Source organism: Arctopsyche grandis, chromosome 7 (assembly GCF_051622035.1).
Source record: "Arctopsyche grandis isolate Sample6627 chromosome 7, ASM5162203v2, whole genome shotgun sequence".
Taxonomy (NCBI): domain Eukaryota; kingdom Metazoa; phylum Arthropoda; class Insecta; order Trichoptera; family Hydropsychidae; genus Arctopsyche; species Arctopsyche grandis.
Window position 1 is genome coordinate 7,545,755 of NC_135361.1, and position 19,966 is coordinate 7,565,720.

Genomic DNA, 19,966 nt, shown 5'->3' on the forward strand with positions numbered 1-19,966 from the left:
AAAACGCACGAACATCTCCATTCTCAAAGAGCTGGCAATATCAGAGAAACTCTTCACAACATGTAGGAAAAGGGTTCTTTCCTACTTTGGCCATATGGCCAGAAACAATGTGGAGAGTCTGGAGAGGCTGAGAGTCACCAAAACGCTGGAAGGAAGGCGAGTATAAGGACGGTCTCCCAAGAGATGGTCAGACCAAATCAAAGAACTGAATGCCTTCAACTTGGCACAGAACCGGCAGTAGTGAAGGCAGTCCATAAAATTCCTGACATCAATGACTACGACGCTCAGCATTGAGCAAACGAGGAAGAAGATTAAGAAACACAATATCAATATTCCCACTGGATATTCCCAGTGGAAACCCACTGGATGTACAGAGCTAAAATTGCAACGCTTTCAAACAATTTTTTTATAATTTTTTTAATTTTTAAAATATACCTATGTAAGATCCATCATTGCCAAATAAATTCACACATTTTAAATAAACTTTCCATCTTGTTCCGGCTATGTTTCCGAGATTCGCGCGGTAAATATGGTTTTATCGTGATTTCCCACAGTTTGGGCCCCGGTTGAGTGGCGTTTTCCCCTTAAATTCCCGTCATTCCTGCGGGCTGGTCAAGGCTTCGTTGGGAATATTTTACCTTAAGACTTCACCTTCAGACCCACTCGCTTTTGCACCAGCGATTTATGAACCCTGAGGGGCAAAGGTTCGGCCAAACTATTCCGAACATAGCCTTACTAACTCAGGTGAGTACGTTCTCGTAAGTATAACTTTGACTTGTACATATTTTAATTTCATTATGGATGCAACAGTAAGCTTTTAAATATTTTTTTTATATAATTAAAAAAAACTACAAACATGTCTACATACCATTACATATCGTTTGAGAGTTTTCCCTTGTCTCTTTTTTAAATTTAAGATCTTATCTAATATATGTATAATTTCGAAAGAGACTTTGTATGTAAGTCTGTATATACATACATATGTATCTTTGGTTAGGAATTTCGTAAAAAAGTAAAAAATTTATATGATGGAAAGTCAATTTTTTTCGATTCAAATAAATTTAATATAAAAACAAATGAATATTTAATATTAGATTCGCCATGTTTACGCTGTTTATATTACAAATACTGAGCGAAGCCGGGTAAAACAACTAGTTATTTATATATGTATGTATATACCTCATATCCCCTATTCCCATTGACTTACTAAAATGTGGCGGCCCCCCCCTAATTAATATCTTAGCTAGGCTTTTCAGCAAATGCATCCAGAACCAAGCTATACCAGAAGGATGGAATAACGCAACTATCATTTTAATACACAAAAAAGGCGACAAAAGCGATATCAAGAACTACCGACCCATTAGTCTACTTTCAGCGGTCTACAAGCTCTTCACGAAGGTTATTACAGAAAGGCTGAAGAATATCCTCGACGAGAACCAACCTGTAGAGCAGGCAGGGTTTAGGGCAAATTTCAGCACAATGGACCACCTCCAAGTAGTTGGCGAACTAATCGAGCGCGCCAACGAATATCAACGGCCATTGTGCCTAGGTTTCGTCGATTATGAGAAAGCCTTCGATACAGTTAGTCATAATGCAGTACTTAACGCTCTAAAAACACAGGGAGTGCCGGAACCCTATGTGGGACTGTTAGCTGCAATATATAAGAATGCCACAGCTTCGGTTAAAATTTTTTCAGGTACAGATAGATTTAGCATAGGAAAAGGAGTAAGACAAGGAGATACAATCTCGCCCAAGTTATTCAATGCGGTGCTTGAGGGAGTTTTCAGGAAATTGGATTGGGATACAGCCGGAGTAAGCATCAATGGTCGCTTTTTGAGTCACCTTCGGTTCGCAGACGATATAGTTTTAGTAGCTCGTGATTCAGCTGACCTACTTATCAGACTAACACAGCTGGACAGGGAAAGTAGAAAAGTAGGATTAAAAATTAACGTAGATAAGACTAAACTAATGTTCAATAGTTATTGCATGCCTGATAGCATCCCCTTAGATGATAAACCAGTAGAAGTAGTAAATAATTATTTATATTTAGGTCAAATAATTGACATGTCTGGTAGTAAAAATGAAGAGATAAAGAGACGTATGAAATTAGGGTGGAGTGCATTTGGACGGATGAATGCTGTTTTTAAATCAAAAATGCCACTCTGCCTGAAGAAAAGGATCTTTGATCAATGCGTTTTGCCAGTGATGACGTATGGATGTGAAACTTGGACACTGAACGCCAAGATGCAAAATAAAATCCAATGCACTCAAAGAAGTATGGAACGCTGTATGCTTGGCATAACGAGGAAAGACAGGAAGCGGAACACGTGGGTGAGAAATATGACAAGGGTAGTGGACATAGTGGATAGAGTGAAGAGATTGAAATGGCAATGGGCGGGTCACGTAGCTAGGAGGATGGACGAAAGGTGGACAAAAGAAGTGCTTGAATGGTACCCGAGAGAAGGCAAAAGAGTAAAAGGAAGACCGCAAGGAAGATGGGTGAACGAAATTAGGAAAATGTGCGGAATGAGATGGATGAGTGTTGCGCAAAACAGAGACGAGTGGAAGCGTGTTGGAGAGGCCTTCATCCAGCAGTGGATGGCGAATGGCTGTAAATGATGATGATACCTCATATTATTAGGCGTATTAAATTATACGAGTATATACACATGTTCATATATATTTTAACCAAAAATAGAAATGTAACAGATGCTATGCCTATCGTAAGAGAGATAATACGATATAAACTTATCTAAAGCTTATTCATATCACTACCATTATTCATATGTACATATGTATGTATATACATACATATATAAACCGTTTGATCACACATGTCGTTGGCCATTCTATTTATCTACATATAAATATTGATTCATCATTTATAATATTGAAATCAATTAATAGGTATTCCGTGTAAATTTAATATATTACTTTATTCCGCCAAATACTACATATAATTAAAATTTCTATTATCAACACATGTGTACATATATATGTATGTATGTAGGATTCAATTCATGAAAGGGACATGTGGTACAGACCAATATTTTTTTTACTTGTTGCACTGTAATGAACTGTCATTGGTAGCGTTAAACTAGCGGTATTTGATAGATCTGTCAAATACCGCAGATCGTACGCATGAGTAATAGCGTTCGAACACGCGGTATTTGATAGATCTATCAAATACCGCGGTAGATACCGCTAGTGTTAACGCTACCAATGGCGCCGTCTACACACACGATATTTCCATATCCAGTTCACATATTGCAACCTGTGGTTGCTATTTAGAAACTGGATATGGAAAATATTCCAAATATCGTTAGTAGATATCGTGTGAGTGGACGGCGTCATTCGGCCGAAGCGTTACGCAGCATACCAACTTAATAATTTATAAATACACACTTTTGTTATATAACATATATATGTTACAGTCGAAATGTTTCTTCCATTTGTAATATATTTTGACTATTTGGAATATATTCCATCTAACCTGGTGCCGACTACCGTTATAGGCGGCGTTTCTATCTTTATATTTTTATTCTCATGATTAGATCAAATTGGGGAGAGGCCTGATAAATACATTAAAGAGTAAAATAATTGATGAATTTGGAATTAATCAAAATAATAAGAGGAAAAATATAATAATATAGTTTGATCTTATTCAATTAATGGTAATCTTATGAAATAGGGTATTTATTTAATTATATTTTCTGAATGATCATAATAAAAAACTTTTATAAAATATTAATATTTAGATTATTTCTAGTTTGATTTTTTTTAATAGATAAATGCCGCAGTCAGCATTTTTTTAAGGGGAGGGGTTGAAACACAGATACGCTCCCCCCCCCCCCTTCCCCCAAATGGTTAAAAAAATGAAAAATTTTATAAAGTTTTTTCGTTCTTAAAATTTTCGGGAAATTATGGTTAGAGTATATAAATATTAGGGAAATATTGATATTTTATATTATTATAAATAAAAAATGTATATATTTATTGCTAAATATTTATTGTTTTTTGATCCATTGTGTCCATGTAAAATCGTACCGATTATATCACACTTTCTTTTTGGGGCCGTCGACACCAACAATATTACTTACAATATTTTCCATATCCAGTTCCCATACAGTCAACTGTGGTGGCTATTTAGGAACTGAATATGGAAAATATTGTAAGTAATATTGTTGGTGTCGACGGCTCCGTTCAATTATTTTTAAAAATAACAACCAACATATATGTAGATGTTTTTCTAATAGTTCTGATAGATATTTCGCATAATAAAAATGTATCAATAAGGTCTTTTTTTAGTTTGCCATAGGCCCGGAATTATTTTTCCCAGGGCCCGAAATGTAATAGCTGATGTAAATCATAAACTTTTAATTTAACTTTTTGTCATTCAATATTTTGTAGGTATAATTTATTTATGAATTTGTACATACATACATGAAACCAAAAAAAAGTCGAAAGAAGACCCTTTTTTTTTGATCTTTCGTCTTAAGATGTTTCGATTTTCGATGTTTGCCTTCCGATATTTGGTTTTTCATGCATTTCTAATTCATTTCTAATATTCATTTGTTTTTTTTAATAAATTTATTTGAATCGAAAAAAAAATTCAACCAATCGAATCGTCATAGAAACTGACTTGTTTTCGATTTCCAACCCACTATAGTTACAAACTTACAAAGTCTCTTTCGAAATTATATATTAGATGTATTATATATTATACCAAAATCCGGTGACTCCCCCGGCGCCCCCGTCCCCCGTCCCCATATCGTCATGGAAATTTTGACTTGTTTTCGGAGTTCCCAACCATTTTTCAACCAAAAATATTTACTAACATACAAAGTCTCTTTCGAAATTATATATTAGATTTGCGAAACCGGAGCCGGAGACGGAATCGGACTCTCGTATTTTTTATCGGTAAACTTTAGAGCCGTATTTTTTTCAATCATTCAACTGCCTTTATTTATGGGAAAGATTTATAATAAACGAAAACCAGAGACAATATTTACGCTCAAGTGTGACCAGTGTGCAAATCGGATACTTTTCGACAGTGGCTACACTGACTGAGAAGCGAGGTACCGCACGAACGTGTCTCCATCGTCCACTTCAACTCCGGCTCCCGCTAGCGACGGATGCAAATCCGCTCGCATCTAGCTCAAGGTAAGCTTTCTTCCAACGAACCACCTCTTGAGGTCTTCCATCCCTTCATCGCCATTCAACGAAACCCTATTCGCTGCATCCCAGCATTCCCACACCAATTTATATTCTCGCGTAATCGGCACATAACCTAAAAATCCTGCACCCACGTGCGCGGCAAAACCAACTCGTCACCAATAATCTTTCTTTTGCTTAACTCGGGAGCATCCGTAGATATTTTACAAAGCATTCATTTAGTTTTGGCATCTTATTTCGGTTATTGAGTCATTATTAACAGTTCACCGGCCGGCACGTTAATTGGCATAATTGACCGTTAGATCGTGAATAACCGTCGACGCAAATTTGCGCCTTTCGTTACCAACATGTCTTTACTATTAAAAAATGCGTTATTTTACCGATTTATATATTTTTACTACTTTTAATTGTTCTTCATGTCGTTTTTCCGTGATATTTCAACAAATTAGTCATTCATTTCGCCCACTAATTGAATTTGGATCGATTTTTTTGCTTTTGGCTCCGCATGGCTTTATATGAAAACGAATTAGGTTAGGTTTTTTATCCATGTGAATAAATTTTCTCATGCGTCATGTTTTGTCTTCAATTGAATGAATTCCTCAAAGATACGGATGGTTTTATTAACTATTTCATACCAAAATGCGAGGAAATGAATTATTTTTCTAAAATATACCTACACGTGTGGCGTTCATAACCTCAAATCTAAAATTCCATGATGTAATTTTACCGCCCCAGTCTGAACTAATGTGAATGACTGGTAATATTCTGATGATGATTAATAATACAAATTATATCAATACCTACGAATTCCAGTATCTAAATCTTTTTATTTTTTATTTATTATAGAATTCAAAATGATTAAATCGAAGAAAGTTCATCAGGGCGTGGTTTTTCCACATGGCTGAAGCATGGAAATGATAATATACAACACTTGAAATGTGCTAATGTAAGTATTTCTTAAAATAATGATTTATTTTATTATAATTTATATGATGTTATTTAAACCGCCCCAGTCTGAAGACACGTGTTGACTGGTTTTGATCTGATATATGTAAAATTTTCAAAACTGTTTTTAAAATTATATACATTTGCTTGATATTCCGTATTTAATTTTTCAGATGAATCAAAATGTCTTGATATTGACCTATCTCATCATTAGTCACCGGAGCCTGAGGGGGCCGTGTATTGTTCAAAGGTTGTAAATGCATTGTTAAAGGTTTGCCGAACAATGCATAGCACTGACTGTCCTACCTCTACTCATCATATGACTTGATTTTGAATAAAAATGCAGGTAATTAAAATCCTTGTAAACATGGAAATATTCTGAAATATATCATATTTAAAATGATGACTCAAACTAATTAACAAGCATATGCCTGAAGTATCGTGTTGCAACTTTTAGCTGATAATTTCAATCATGCTCTTTGCATTTTGCTTGGTAATGAACAAATTTTAATTATTTCTCTTTTTTCCAGTGTATGAAGTATCTTTCGGTGATGGCGAATCAAATAACGTGATTTTCATGAGGTAATTCCATTGATTTTTTATTATATTATTTAATCTAATTGTACCCCATCTACTATAAGCCGGCTTTTGTAGCTTGTTATATCACTACAATAGTGGCCATGGGATGGGTACAGTATTTTGGGGGAATGTAAGATTTTAATCCAGGTGTTAAACTCTAAGGGCCCTCCGTACATTCTTTCAATATATGTATAACTAATTCTGTATTAAAATCTTGACCAATTTCTAACTGTATATTGTTTGTTTACAGGTGATAAGCTCAATTTGGATGGAAACATGGAACTTCTAAATCATCAAGATTGTTCACATATAGGTAATTTATTTTTTTAAATAATATATTTTTTATTTGCTTTATATGATGACTAAATAGTTATCCCTGTCTCACGAAATCATGGGGAAAGCAAACTATGGTAACCTTCTGAAGTGTTACTAATATTTTTTACATATTCATTCTTCGTGACATTGGTTTTCATATATTTTTTTTAATTTTTGTTACAGGTTAGAACGCAATGAGAAATCTCCAACAAATCGTTATCGACGTACTATTTCTAGTCTGAACTGATTGTATTTTAATAAATAAATACATTTAAAAAAGAATTTGATTTTTTTTTCACATTATATTTATATGAAGCAGCTCTTTGCTTAACCTTTGCATAGCAGAGTTAAATATATCCTACTTTTTGATACCTGAATATGCGTGGAAACATCTCGAAGGATTAAAATTACTTGAATCTCAATGGTCTTACTTATGACCTTTATTCTTAAAAATTAACACTGTCTTGTGACTTTATTTAAGAATAAAGCTGTGCAATGGGTTTTTCGTTGTCTCAAATTTAGTGCCTTTACAAAAGAAATAACTTATTATCTTACTATGAATATACGAATCAAATGATACCATAGATATTGAATAACATGAATGAGACCTGATGTTAGCTTTTGAGGAGTGCAATCTCCGGGGCTAGCTGGCGTATAAGTTATAACATTGAAAGCAAGAAGATCCACTATCATTTTTGCCTTATTTTCATTCATTCCACTGCACCTTGTTTAGTCTGCTTCAGGCAGATTGATTTACAATGCCTCATATTATTCTCTAGCTATAGATAATGCAAATTTATTTAAGCATTTCCTATACCACTGCCTAAATTATTAAACAATTTCATTTCTACAAACTTTTATTGAATGCACGGGACGCCATTACAGTAAGGTGACCATTTGTACTGGTTTTTTGAGTATCTGCCCTTGTGAGATAAAACCAGTACTCTTTTATCCAATAGATGATTTAAATATACAAAGCCTTCAGCGGAAATGATTTCTCGTACAAAAATATTGTCTTTGTTTACCAGGAACACATGTACATCTGCTGAAGGACTTTTTTCTTCGATGAATAATATGGGTCCAATGATAAAACGCAATATTGAATGTTAAAACTTTACAATGTTTGCTAATCGATAAGAATTATTTTAACTGGCAGAATTTTATGAGCATTAAAGAAAATTACAGAGCTTATGTCACAAAAAACCACTGATTTCAAATATCTCGTCTGTGTGTGGGCAACAAATTTCGCTGCCAATAGTAAATATATACTAGAGATTTTGAATCTGCATATTTTTTTCTACACCTACAACACATTTGATTCGATGTACCGTGTAAAGATTAACATTTTGACCTTTCTAAAACTTTGCCTAATTAATTTGAAGTTTACTGTTCAATATTCGAATATTTTGTAGCCCTACTTAATATGTGTGTACATATGTATGGGTCTATAACTATTAAATTTGTATCTCATAAAAGCATCTAAATCGAAGAGTATTTGCAAACCAAAGCTATAAACATCTGAAAATTTGGTTTGCATCTCTGCTCATATAAAAGCGAAAGAATAGACGATTCTACCGATTTATCAATTGTAGAGATCGATGCCTGCTATAACTCCATCGTTTTTAGTAAAATCGACATTTCTTGCCAACGTAAAAAATTATTAGTAATAATAAAAATAAAAGTAAAAAAATCACTAACAATTTACATGTAACCCAATTTCTTGTTTTATTAGAAATGAAGTACATATAAATATATAAAAATAAAATAAAATAAAAATATGTAGTTATAAACAAAAAAACTAAGTACATTCATAGTGTATGTTTATAAATATCATTCACAAAATATGAAAATAAAAATCGGTTTTGGCCATACATCGAAAATATACGTGGAACTCAAATTTTTTTATTTATAATGTAATTTAAATTCATGATTTTTATAGAGATTATTAAATTTAAATTTATTAGTATATTTACTTAAAAAAACTGGACACGTGTATTGTAATAATAATAATCGTAAGTGAAAGTAAGAAGAGATTTGTAAAAAAAGGAAAAAAGAAAAAGTCGGAATCGGTTGATTTTTTACGACTCCGACTGTACTTGAAATGCTACGACTTCAACTCCATAGCCCTGATTTAATCATAGTGAGTGATTGTTCTACACAAAATCAAATGACAAACAGTTCAATTTCGATTAAAAACATTATATTCATATGCAGAATCATATACAATTTTAATGTTCACATTGGTCTCATTCCATGACAACAATTCGTACATAGAAAGATACGGGTATAAGAGTAAGATGCAATGTTTTTTCACGTCAAGAGGTCTCACAATATCATCATATATATGTATATTAATAAATAATCAAAAACAATATACATTCAACAAACGAAAAAAAATTGTTTTACATTGGATACATAAATTTGATTAAATTTACCAACGTAAATTGGGCGTAATTAATTTTTAACAGACAAGGTATCGCAATACAACGAGAGACTATCCAAAAAAATAATTCATTCGAAATGTCAATTTTATTTGCACAATGTTGCTAGTATTACCGGCGAGATTTTTAAGCGCTGTCCTCACTGGAGTCACCTTGTGAGGTCGAGCCGGCCGGCTCAGTTGTCCGCTAGATCTCGTAGAGGTCGTGTTAAGCTGAGGTAACTATTTTGTATTCGTCGCTATTCTTCAATTCAACCCCTTTGCCAATTTCCAACATTACCGGAAGTACTCCTACAACATCCTCCAACCGGAACTTCAGATACAGCCCCCTTGGAACCGTTAATTTGCTTTAATTTCCACATCCTTGTTAACTCCGCATAATTTCATTGCAAAAACTTTACATAACCTACAATCAATTCTATCACTTTTTCATACAAAGTGAATACTTTCATGTAGAAAATTTCTAATATTTCATGACATTCAATATCATATGACACAATCCTCTCTGGGATTAAATGTACTGCAAAATCTTATCACTAAGCTTATTTTTACAATCCTGCTTAGCGGTTAGATTATTTTTATTTATTATGCTTTAATACTCACAAGTCCTATAAGCCTGTGTTAATACTTTTGTGCCTAATCGGCGTTTTTTTAACAAAATATGCTAACCCCAGAAGTTGTCTATTTTTAATATTTTTATTAAATATTAAATACTTTTTCTGTTGAATTTTGCACTTTATTGACCTTGAAAGTGTGGTTATTTAATATTTGATAAAATTGAATCAAAATATTCAGTATTAAAATTGAAAAAATTATTACAAAATAAATTTTCTATAGAAAAAAGTCTTTTCTTTATTTTAGTTAGAAAATCTGAAAATTCCAATTGGAATTTTTTTCTTATTGGTTTCTTTATATGAATAAATGACTAATATCATAGAAGGGTTATTTTTATTTTTTATTGAAATTGTTAAAAACTTGCTTTAAAAGATCATTATCATTCAAAAACGTTATAAAATCATTACAAAATATATCGCTGATTTTTACCTACCTTGATGTTTACCTACCTTGACTTTGAAACGACATTGAACGTCATATAAGCCAGCCAGGATTATTCTATCTGCTCGTTATCACCGATCGATTCATTCATTGCATAATTGCATTCTCGCTTTCAGAGTCGTGAGGAATCTTCTCAACATGCCGATCAAGAGTATTGTCGCTCGTCAAATCTACGACTCTCGTGGCAATCCCACCGTCGAAGTCGACCTCGTAAGCACACCTCTAACTTTACTAATTTATATACAAGGTGACTATAATTAGATAAACTCTACTTTGAATCATTTGAATCAGGTGACGGAACTCGGCCTGTTCAGAGCAGCCGTACCGTCTGGAGCCTCGACCGGAGTCCATGAAGCTTTAGAGTTGAGAGACAACGACAAAGCCAACTACCATGGAAAAGGTGTATTGAAAGCCATCGAGCATGTCAATGCGACCATCGCTCCAGAACTGCTTAAGCAGCCATTTGAAGTCACCCAACAAGCAGAGGTACTATATTTCATATGAAAACCTTTAAATTCTTAAAAAAAAACCATTATTTATTGTATTATTCAACTGTTTCAGATTGATAACTTCATGATCGCTCTCGACGGCACCGAGAACAAGTCCAAGTTCGGAGCCAATGCCATCCTCGGAGTTTCCCTGGCCGTTTGCAAAGCCGGTGCTGCTAAGAAGGGAATCCCTCTTTACAAGCACATCGCCGATTTGGCCGGAAACAGCACCATCATCCTGCCGACACCCGCTTTCAATGTCATCAACGGTGGCTCTCATGCTGGCAACAAACTGGCCATGCAAGAGTTCATGATCTTCCCCACTGGTTATTTATTCTCCATTGAAATTCGATGTTGATTTTATACAGAACGGTTTTCTATATTGGGTTTATTTGGTTTCAGGTGCAACCTCTTTCAAGGAGGCCATGAAGATGGGTTCTGAAGTCTACCATCATTTGAAGAAGGTCATTCATCTGAAGTTCGGCTTGGATGCGACTGCTGTCGGTGACGAAGGTGGCTTCGCACCCAATATCCTTAATAACAAAGATGCTCTCTTCCTCATCACTGATGCTATCGCCAAAGCTGGTTACACCGGAAAGGTTAATATGTTTAAAAAATCATGCTATTAAAGCAAAAGTTTGCTCGTGAAAAAATCCTTATAACGAAAAATTAATCTCATTTCTAGTTAGATATTTTTATCTACAACAAAAGTTTTCAGTTTTTCAGGACTTTGTCTATTTATAAAGTCTAGAATAGATAGAAATGTAAAATATTATGTAGAAGACATACCATCTATAAGTTTGAATTTACCAAAAAACATGTATATAATTTATATGATTTTTGAAGGTTTCACCTTGGTTTCTGTAATATGACCTTCGTAAATTTGACCTTTCCTGAAGCGTGACCTTTTGTCTTAAAGACTTGACCTTTGATCTCAAACGGTTAGTATCAAACTTATCCAAGTATCACAAAAGCTATGTTAACAATTCCAGATCGAGATCGGTATGGATGTAGCAGCTTCCGAATTCTTCCGTGAAGGCTCCTACGATTTAGATTTCAAAAACCCGGCTTCAAACAAAGCCGACTGGTTGCCCGCTGACAAACTCCAAGCAATGTACATGGAGTTCATTAAAGACTTCCCCATGGTGTCCATTGAGGATCCCTTCGACCAGGATCATTGGGATGCATGGACTGACATCACCTCTAAGACTGATATCCAGATCGTCGGAGACGATTTAACCGTAATTACACATCTTATTTGTCCTAAATATAGTTTAAACTGTTCGATTTATTTACACGTTTGATATTACAGGTCACAAATCCAAAACGTATCCAGACTGCTATTGAAAAGAAGGCTTGCAACTGCCTCTTGCTTAAGGTTAACCAAATCGGTACCGTTACCGAGTCTATCAAAGCTCACCTCCTCGCCAAGACCAATGGATGGGGTACCATGGTATCTCACAGGTCTGGTGAAACTGAAGATTCGTTCATTGCCGATCTGGTCGTCGGCTTGTCGACTGGTCAGATCAAGACCGGCGCTCCATGCCGCTCTGAACGATTGGCCAAGTACAACCAGATCCTTCGTATCGAGGAAGAGCTGGGCGCAGGCGCTAAATATGCCGGCAAGAATTTCCGCAAGCCCATCTAAATGACTTCAAATGATCTTTACTTACATCGCCTCGGATGGAATTCGTCCGAATTATCAATAGATTTTAATACACATTTTGTATCAAAACTATTTTAAATATGATATAGTCTGTATGTGTGAAGAATAAAAACAATATTTAAGTTTAATTGTATAAGCATTCTTTTTGTGATACGTTTTTGAAACGCACATGATTTTTTTTTTTCACATTCATTTTGTATTTCGTTCATTTTATTATTTTTTTCGTTATCAATATGTTTAACTGTATTGATTAGTTTCAAGCATTTATATCTTTTTTGTGTTAAAGCGATTGAAATATTGTGCATGTCTTTATTTTATTCATATTCATTAATAAAGTATGTTCTTTATTTACTCTTGACATTTATTCTATCATTTACCCTACTCTATATCAACTTGCAAGGTGGCTGAAAGTGGCAACAGTTATCTCTTGTAAGTATAATATGAAATTTGACTTTTCAATGTCAGCAGAACATTTGAGATAGTTTCAATATAAATTGCACTCTTTGAAAAAGTACTAAAATTAAGGTTTATTATAGAAAAGATAATATTAAGAATATTCCATTAAAATGGTAATTTACAAAAAATAAAATCGTATAGGATTTTAGAATGCGATAGCAACTCGCATGCGAGTTAAGTGTAAGTGCAGATTTATATTTACATCCATTTTACTTTATAATGGCTTAAATATGAATACTAAAATCATCATTATATACTATAAATAAATTGATGGATTGTGACGTGCTGGAAATAATATTTATTGGATTTTTATTTTTTTAATCGACACTTGGCAACATTGGTTTCAATACATATTTTATTTAAGAGGTGGTATTTTGGTTAATATATTGTAATATGAGACCTTGTGCCCGTCGCCCCTGTGGCCTAATGGATAAGGCATCGGCCTCCTAAGCCGGGGATTGTGGGTTCGAGTCCCACCAGGGGTAAATTATTCACATTTTGGTTTTTTTTTCATTGAAATTATGTATTTTGTTTATTTTTAAATTACATTGTATTTTTTTATTTAGATTCTATTTTAAAATCTAGATTTTTAATGGTATTCCTGGCGATGTAATATGAACCAAACTTTGAGTAGAAATTATTTTTTAATAATTATATCATTGATCTATCTAACAATAGATGTCTCTATTTTAAAAAATAGTTTGTAATATTTAAAAAAAATAGTCGAAAACGGTGGCACGACAAATCAGCGCAAACCTACTTAGCGCCGAACTCTCGGCGCAGACAACTCAGCGCAATGACAATTCAGCGCAACGACAATTCAGCGCAAAAACAATTTTTTCAATAAGTTTTAAATGCGTTTTCGAAAATAGCTACTGTATTGAAATTGTCGGCCATATCTACATGATAATTTCATAAATGCGAATAAATTTATTTGATACTCTTTGTGCTTTGAAATATTACACAAGCAGGGTTTCTGAATTAAGGCCGCAAAAATTTATTTTCAAGCAGGGTTTCTAAACCGAGCAGCAATTTTTTTTTTCAAATAGTTTTTTAGCTATCCAAACTTTTACGTATGCAGGGTCTCTAAACTTAGGTTTGCAAATCGTCATTATGAACTTTGCTTTTGATATAAAATGGGAGAATCTTTGGTTTTCGATTTTTTCCCCAAAAATTATGTTTTCAAATCCTACATATTCAGGGTTTCTCAACTGAGTTCAGCAAAAAATATTTCTTAAAAAGAGTATCCACACCAGGATAAACAGCAAAAAATCTTACGTGTGAACGGATTCTAGACCAAGGTTCGCAAACCCGTCTTCATGGGTTCTGCTCATCATATCTAAAATGTACGCGTATACGTATGTATGTATTGACTTATGTATGTATTTATCGATCATTGATTTAAATTATCGTGCATTTCAATGGTGACCATATCGTTCATTTCAAAGAATTTAAAGATTATTAAAAAAAAAAGATTTTGCGCTGAGTTGTCTGCGCTAAGTTGGTTTGCGCTGAGATGTCGGTGCACCGTCGAAAACAATTGAACATTAAATATAGTTTTAAATTACAATATTTTTCATATGTTGGTTTGAAAATTCTATTGTTACGTTTTCGAAGATGAATTTTATGAAAATTTAAATGTGTTTGTTCCGTACAATAATTTGAACTGAAAGACACTGCCAGTCTAATACCATTTTCAAAGAACATCCGGTAGAAAGTGGTCGGCAAAAAGTAGTAATAAAAAAAACGACGTGCTCAATCGGGCGTGTGCGCAAACTCGACCTTTCTCGCGCTTTTTTCCTCACACCGGATTTAGAGACAGCCTTGAAAAGCATGTGAAAATTTCGCAAAAGCGAACAAAAGCCATAATAGAAGAAAGTCACACGACCGGCGAAGCGACGTCACAAAATAGTCATCAATCATGTCTGCATGTGAATCAATTTTACCTAACTCTTTCGACTAATTAGAAATGTATCCGATGTGACTTTTCGTATGTACTTTTTCGGGCCGATGTTTGCATTCATCCGTCGATGTCCGAACGGTCGTTCAACTTTGATATCAAACCGCCCAAAATACGAAACAACGGACCGTTTAACGGTCGTTTCCGGTTCAAAAGCGACAAACGGCCGAAATGGACTCGTGCAATGGATTGAATTTAATTCTCGCGGTGGGTTTAATAATTAAGAAAGATCGCGTGCAATCTGAAGACCGGTTAATTTGCAGTCTTTCGGCGGGTTCAGCTCTGGGGTTGGCGGCAAAACGGACGACGACCATACCGAATATTGAGAGCGTGGAGCCGGATGTCGCTTTTGTCTTATCTGATCTGAATAACGACCACTTACTCGTTGTCGATTTGCAATAGTTTTGTCGCCGAGAGTTGGTCGGTTGGCCTAGAGAAGACAATCCCAGTCACCGACTTTCTTTGGCATCTGCTCGTCTGGTCCGTTGTGCTCGTGTTCTATGCTAAGTGCGATTCGCAGGTACAAAAAGAGGATTCCAAAACCGAAATAAAAAAAAAATTGGTACACACATACTCACATATACGCTGTGTCCTTAGAATCAGGTGCTATTTTTATACAAAATATCTTTAATTCGTATTTATGGTAGTGAAACTCCGATTTCACTCCTTAAAGGTCTGACCGCACTATACGACAACCGAACGATCCGTCACTTCACAACAGTGTGCGACAATATTAGATAAACTGCACTTGAACGACAGCGATGCGACACTCTGCAGTAAATTATGTCTATCATTCGTTCGTACCTCGGAGCAAAATGGACGAAGCGGACGCTATTATAGTATCTTTGATATGCGAGGAAGAAGAACAACCGAAAAAAACCAAAAGATTATGGCTACATGCTATTTCAATGTCACGATATGAAGAAGGAGAATAATAGTCGCAATGCAACCCCCACTCAACGACCCTTGCGTCACGTCGCAAACAACACCTTGCGTCAAAGTTGGTTGAAAAGTCAACTTTGACGCACGGTGTCGTTCTACGTCATGCGACTGTCGCGCAGTGCGTTATGTCTCATACAATTTCATACAAACAATATTTGGTCACGTACTGTTGTGAAGTGTCGGATCGTTTGGTTGTCGCATAGTGCGGTCAGAACTTAAGTGCAAACTTAGGGCGAAAACACACTGAATGGTATGGAACGTCGTGTGCGCGTGCAGAATGAATATGTTTGGGAGTTCGCACGTGTATGCATATCCATATGCAACCAACAAGTTTCTCCTACATTGCTTCAAATATGGGATTCACCGTTATCGATCACTGCCAAGCAAGGATAAATACAAGGATAAAATATCACTGAAAACACTCCAGCGGTTGATTTTTGGGACTGTGTACCGTGTATATGGACTAGGGGTGCTGCGTTTTTTTCACATGTTTAAAAGTATCTAAAAAAAAAATACGTACCACGTCCCACTCAGTGTGTTTTCACCCTTATAGTCGTAAAAACCAAAATACCACTTCCACGGTCTGAATTACTTATGTATCAAAAATCACATTCATATATCAGCATATTAATAAATACATATTTGTATAGACGCCTATACATTTTAAACCAAATTTTATGTTTATTCTTTCCTACCAAGCTTTTACTATGAAAATAAAAAAATGCATCTGCAGAAGATTTCTGATCTATTCTTATGAAAAAAGTCTAATTTTGGTGTACATTATTGAACAATTTTCCATATACATTACTTCAGAATTCTTCTGTGAACTTCTACGAGCAATAAAAGGAAGGGTACCCACAGCGGTGAAAGAAGAAAGAAGTGTTGACACAATTCCGATTGACTTCTGAATTGGAAAGGCGAATTTGCTAGTTGACTTGTTCGCGAGCACGGCAAGGTCATTGTAACCCATAACAGTTCCGGCATTGAAATCTGCTGGAAGTGGCACAGAGAAGCTGGTGGATGCTGCTGCTGCTGCACCACGTGCTACCTGGCCAACGACTTCTATTTGAAGTTCGCAACTTTCAGCAGATCAAAGACATTCTAAACCTTTGAAATGCACCAACGATGTTCTCAGTAACATCGTAAACGACTGTAAATTTTATTTATTGTACGGCGATACTGAAATATACCTACTAAACTCTAAACAGATTTCTTAGTAACTGTGAAATTTACTTCTACTTAAAAATTAATACGCCAACTCTCTTCTTAATGCAAATCACATTTAATTTTTATTTTTATTAGTAGATGCAAATTTAATTAATAATTTTTTTAATACATATGACAGACTCATAATGAAATACAATTTTTATATACTTATGTAGTTTCAGGATCAAAAACTGATCAAATAAGCAGTCGTTTACCTCTGAAAGGTGAAAGTATTTAAAAAGAAGCTTGTATTTTTGACATTCTTCGGTATTTGCTTTTATTATAATTATAAATTATTATAAGAGTTTTCGATTTTAAGTAAGTTCCTAAATATGTACTCCATCCATACATTCATATGTACATGTACATATATTTTTTTAATTTTCAAATAATTGAAATTTAACATCAGAATAATGAATCTGATGTGTTTGATTTAAAAATTAATTCATATATTTTGTATGAAACAATATTGCTTTTGTACTAAAATATTCCGAATACCAGGCCGTGGGATGGTTCACAATTTACAGACCGACTCCGACTTTTTTTTATGATTCGACTCCGACTCCGACTCCAACTTGAACGATTTTAGTAAACTCGACTTTTCTTACCAACGATTAAAATTATTAGTAATAAAAATAATAGCGATTTTCAAACTATAAAAAATTAAAGGAATTAAAAAACATCACTAAACATTGTCATGTAACTTAATTTATTGAATTATTCGTAACTAAACCGGTATAAATAAAAAATAAGTACATTAATAGTTTATGTGTATGAATTTCAGACTCAAATAAATCAATGAGAAAAATTAGAGTAACAATGAGAATAAAAAAAAAGAATGAGACAATCGGCTTTGGCCATAACATATCAAAATACATAAAATTCAACGATTTCAACAATTTAAATTCATGATTTTTTATAAAGAAATTATTAAATTTAAATTTATTAGTGGATTAACTTCAATAAAATTGGAGTCTCTAGTTGACACATACCGTAATACTATTAATGAAAGAAAATACTAAAAAAGGAGTCAGATTAGGTTGATCTTTTTCGACTCGACTCCGCTTGAAATGCTCCGACTCTACACTCCTACTCCGACTCCACAGTCCTGTATATTACGTACATATTATTTGCGTCAAGTTACCTCACCGATGGCTCATCTCTTCACTCAATTAATTTGTACCTAAAATACTTATTTTCAAATGTGAACGTAATGTTTTTCGATAGTTCATATCCTCGTCTTTACACGCTATTTAATTCAAATTTTTATTTAAATCAAATAATAGTTAAAACAAATTGATTAAACCGATACTAATTTCCTGTTATACATATTTCCGAAGTATAGTATTGGAACACGTGCATGCGTATATCTTCTTCTATAATATAGTAGGAAAATTCTACAATCTCTCCGACATATTTCCACTAGAAAGATAGTACCGTTTTCCAATTTTGTTAAATTGCATCGCGATTGCGAAGGCTACAAGGTATTCATCGTGGTCGAAGGCTTAACAAGATGGTTACGGAAGTCGTGCAAATTCTTTTTTCATTGTTCTGACCAACACGGCGGCGACCTACTATCACCTCGCCTTTCCAGGATCGTCAACTATTTACCCTATGAAGAAGACGAAGATATTTGATTTCTAGATCTGACCACATTCTAGATAGTCGTATCTTAAAATGCTCCTATTCAAAAAATACAATCGGAAAAAAATTCCGAGACAGACGAGCTCGTTTCTGACCGATGGGAATTGGCTGAGAATGTTGAACGGTTGACGATTTCTGTATGGAAGCGGTTTTGGCAGATAGCTCGTGTCATGCACTCATCTCACCATAGCCGAACTTGTGCCTTTCTTCTTCTTCGTCTCTTAAAAAATTCCAACCGGAATGAAATATTTGGCGCAGACCGTCTGGCGCACGCCACATTGTTCCGCATCTACCTACATGCCTACAACACCACCACATGGAAGAGCCATTTCGTTTCGATTCTGCAATTTGGAAGTCGTCGACACCGATGGAAGTTTAAGCACCTCTGTCTGACCCACCACGAGATCCTATTTTGCACGAATTGTGATCACTGATCACATTATTCGATAGAAATTCCTCAATTACTTTCAAAAAAATTTCAAGATGCATGAAGACTTGACTGATAACTAAAGATCGGCGGATGAGGGTGCTGAAATGGGTTCCTATTTCTGATCCTATTCCTGGGTTTTGCTCTCGAGAGCAAAAAAAAAGTTAACAATAGGAACCCATTTATTTCGAGCCGACACTGATACTAGAGGTCTAGTTGTAATCCTAGTTGATCTTTGTGATTTTTGTTTTATAATCCGAAAATCAAATTTCAAATTTTAAGAGTTGAAGTTGAAGCAAATTTGGCTTTCGATATATGTATCTCTTATAGGGTCTGAACTTTGTATGTAAAGATAAATTTCGTGGGCAGAAACCTTATGATAGACTAATGTCTAGGTCAATGACCACCTTAGATCACAATTTTAAAGCAGGAATTGTAAATCTTTTTAAATCATACTTTTATTTTGACCCCGAAGCTGCGTTGCTGATTTTTGACACAAATGGCATTCCAAGCAACAATTTACGGATTAGCGAGTAGATGCTTTCAAACCAAACAGACAGATAGACAGAACGTTCAAAAACTCTTCGAAACGTGCCAAGCGGATAACGCTTGATACAGATCGTTCGAAATTTTTGCACATTTTTATTATTATTTTACAAAACAGCAA

General features: G+C 34.6%; 1 protein-coding gene, 1 long non-coding RNA gene and 2 other non-coding genes across 4 annotated transcripts; all 4 read left to right on the forward strand.

Annotated features, from left to right (window-relative positions):
• The first annotated feature begins 5,059 nt into the window (after positions 1–5,059).
• Positions 5,060–7,287, forward strand: LOC143914210 (uncharacterized). Its single transcript, XR_013260796.1, has 6 exons — positions 5,060–5,163; positions 6,022–6,121; positions 6,294–6,466; positions 6,651–6,702; positions 6,950–7,012; positions 7,198–7,287. It is a non-coding gene; the product is annotated as an uncharacterized LOC143914210 (long non-coding RNA).
• On the forward strand, positions 5,881–5,950 carry LOC143915001 (small nucleolar RNA SNORD31). Its single transcript, XR_013260877.1, has one exon. It is a non-coding gene; the product is annotated as a small nucleolar RNA SNORD31 (small nucleolar RNA).
• Positions 7,288–9,533: 2,246 nt separating the features above from the next.
• Positions 9,534–12,792, forward strand: Eno (alpha-enolase). The gene is made up of 7 exons (XM_077434325.1): positions 9,534–9,672; positions 10,627–10,720; positions 10,802–10,996; positions 11,072–11,324; positions 11,401–11,597; positions 11,991–12,239; positions 12,311–12,792. The coding sequence occupies exons 2-7, from the start codon at positions 10,649–10,651 to the stop codon at positions 12,644–12,646; spliced, it is 1,302 nt and encodes a 433-aa protein (XP_077290451.1). The 5' UTR covers positions 9,534–9,672; positions 10,627–10,648; the 3' UTR covers positions 12,647–12,792.
• A 740-nt stretch (positions 12,793–13,532) lies between these two features.
• On the forward strand, positions 13,533–13,605 carry TRNAR-CCU (transfer RNA arginine (anticodon CCU)). Its single transcript has one exon. It is a non-coding gene; the product is annotated as a tRNA-Arg (tRNA).
• Positions 13,606–19,966: the final 6,361 nt, after the last annotated feature.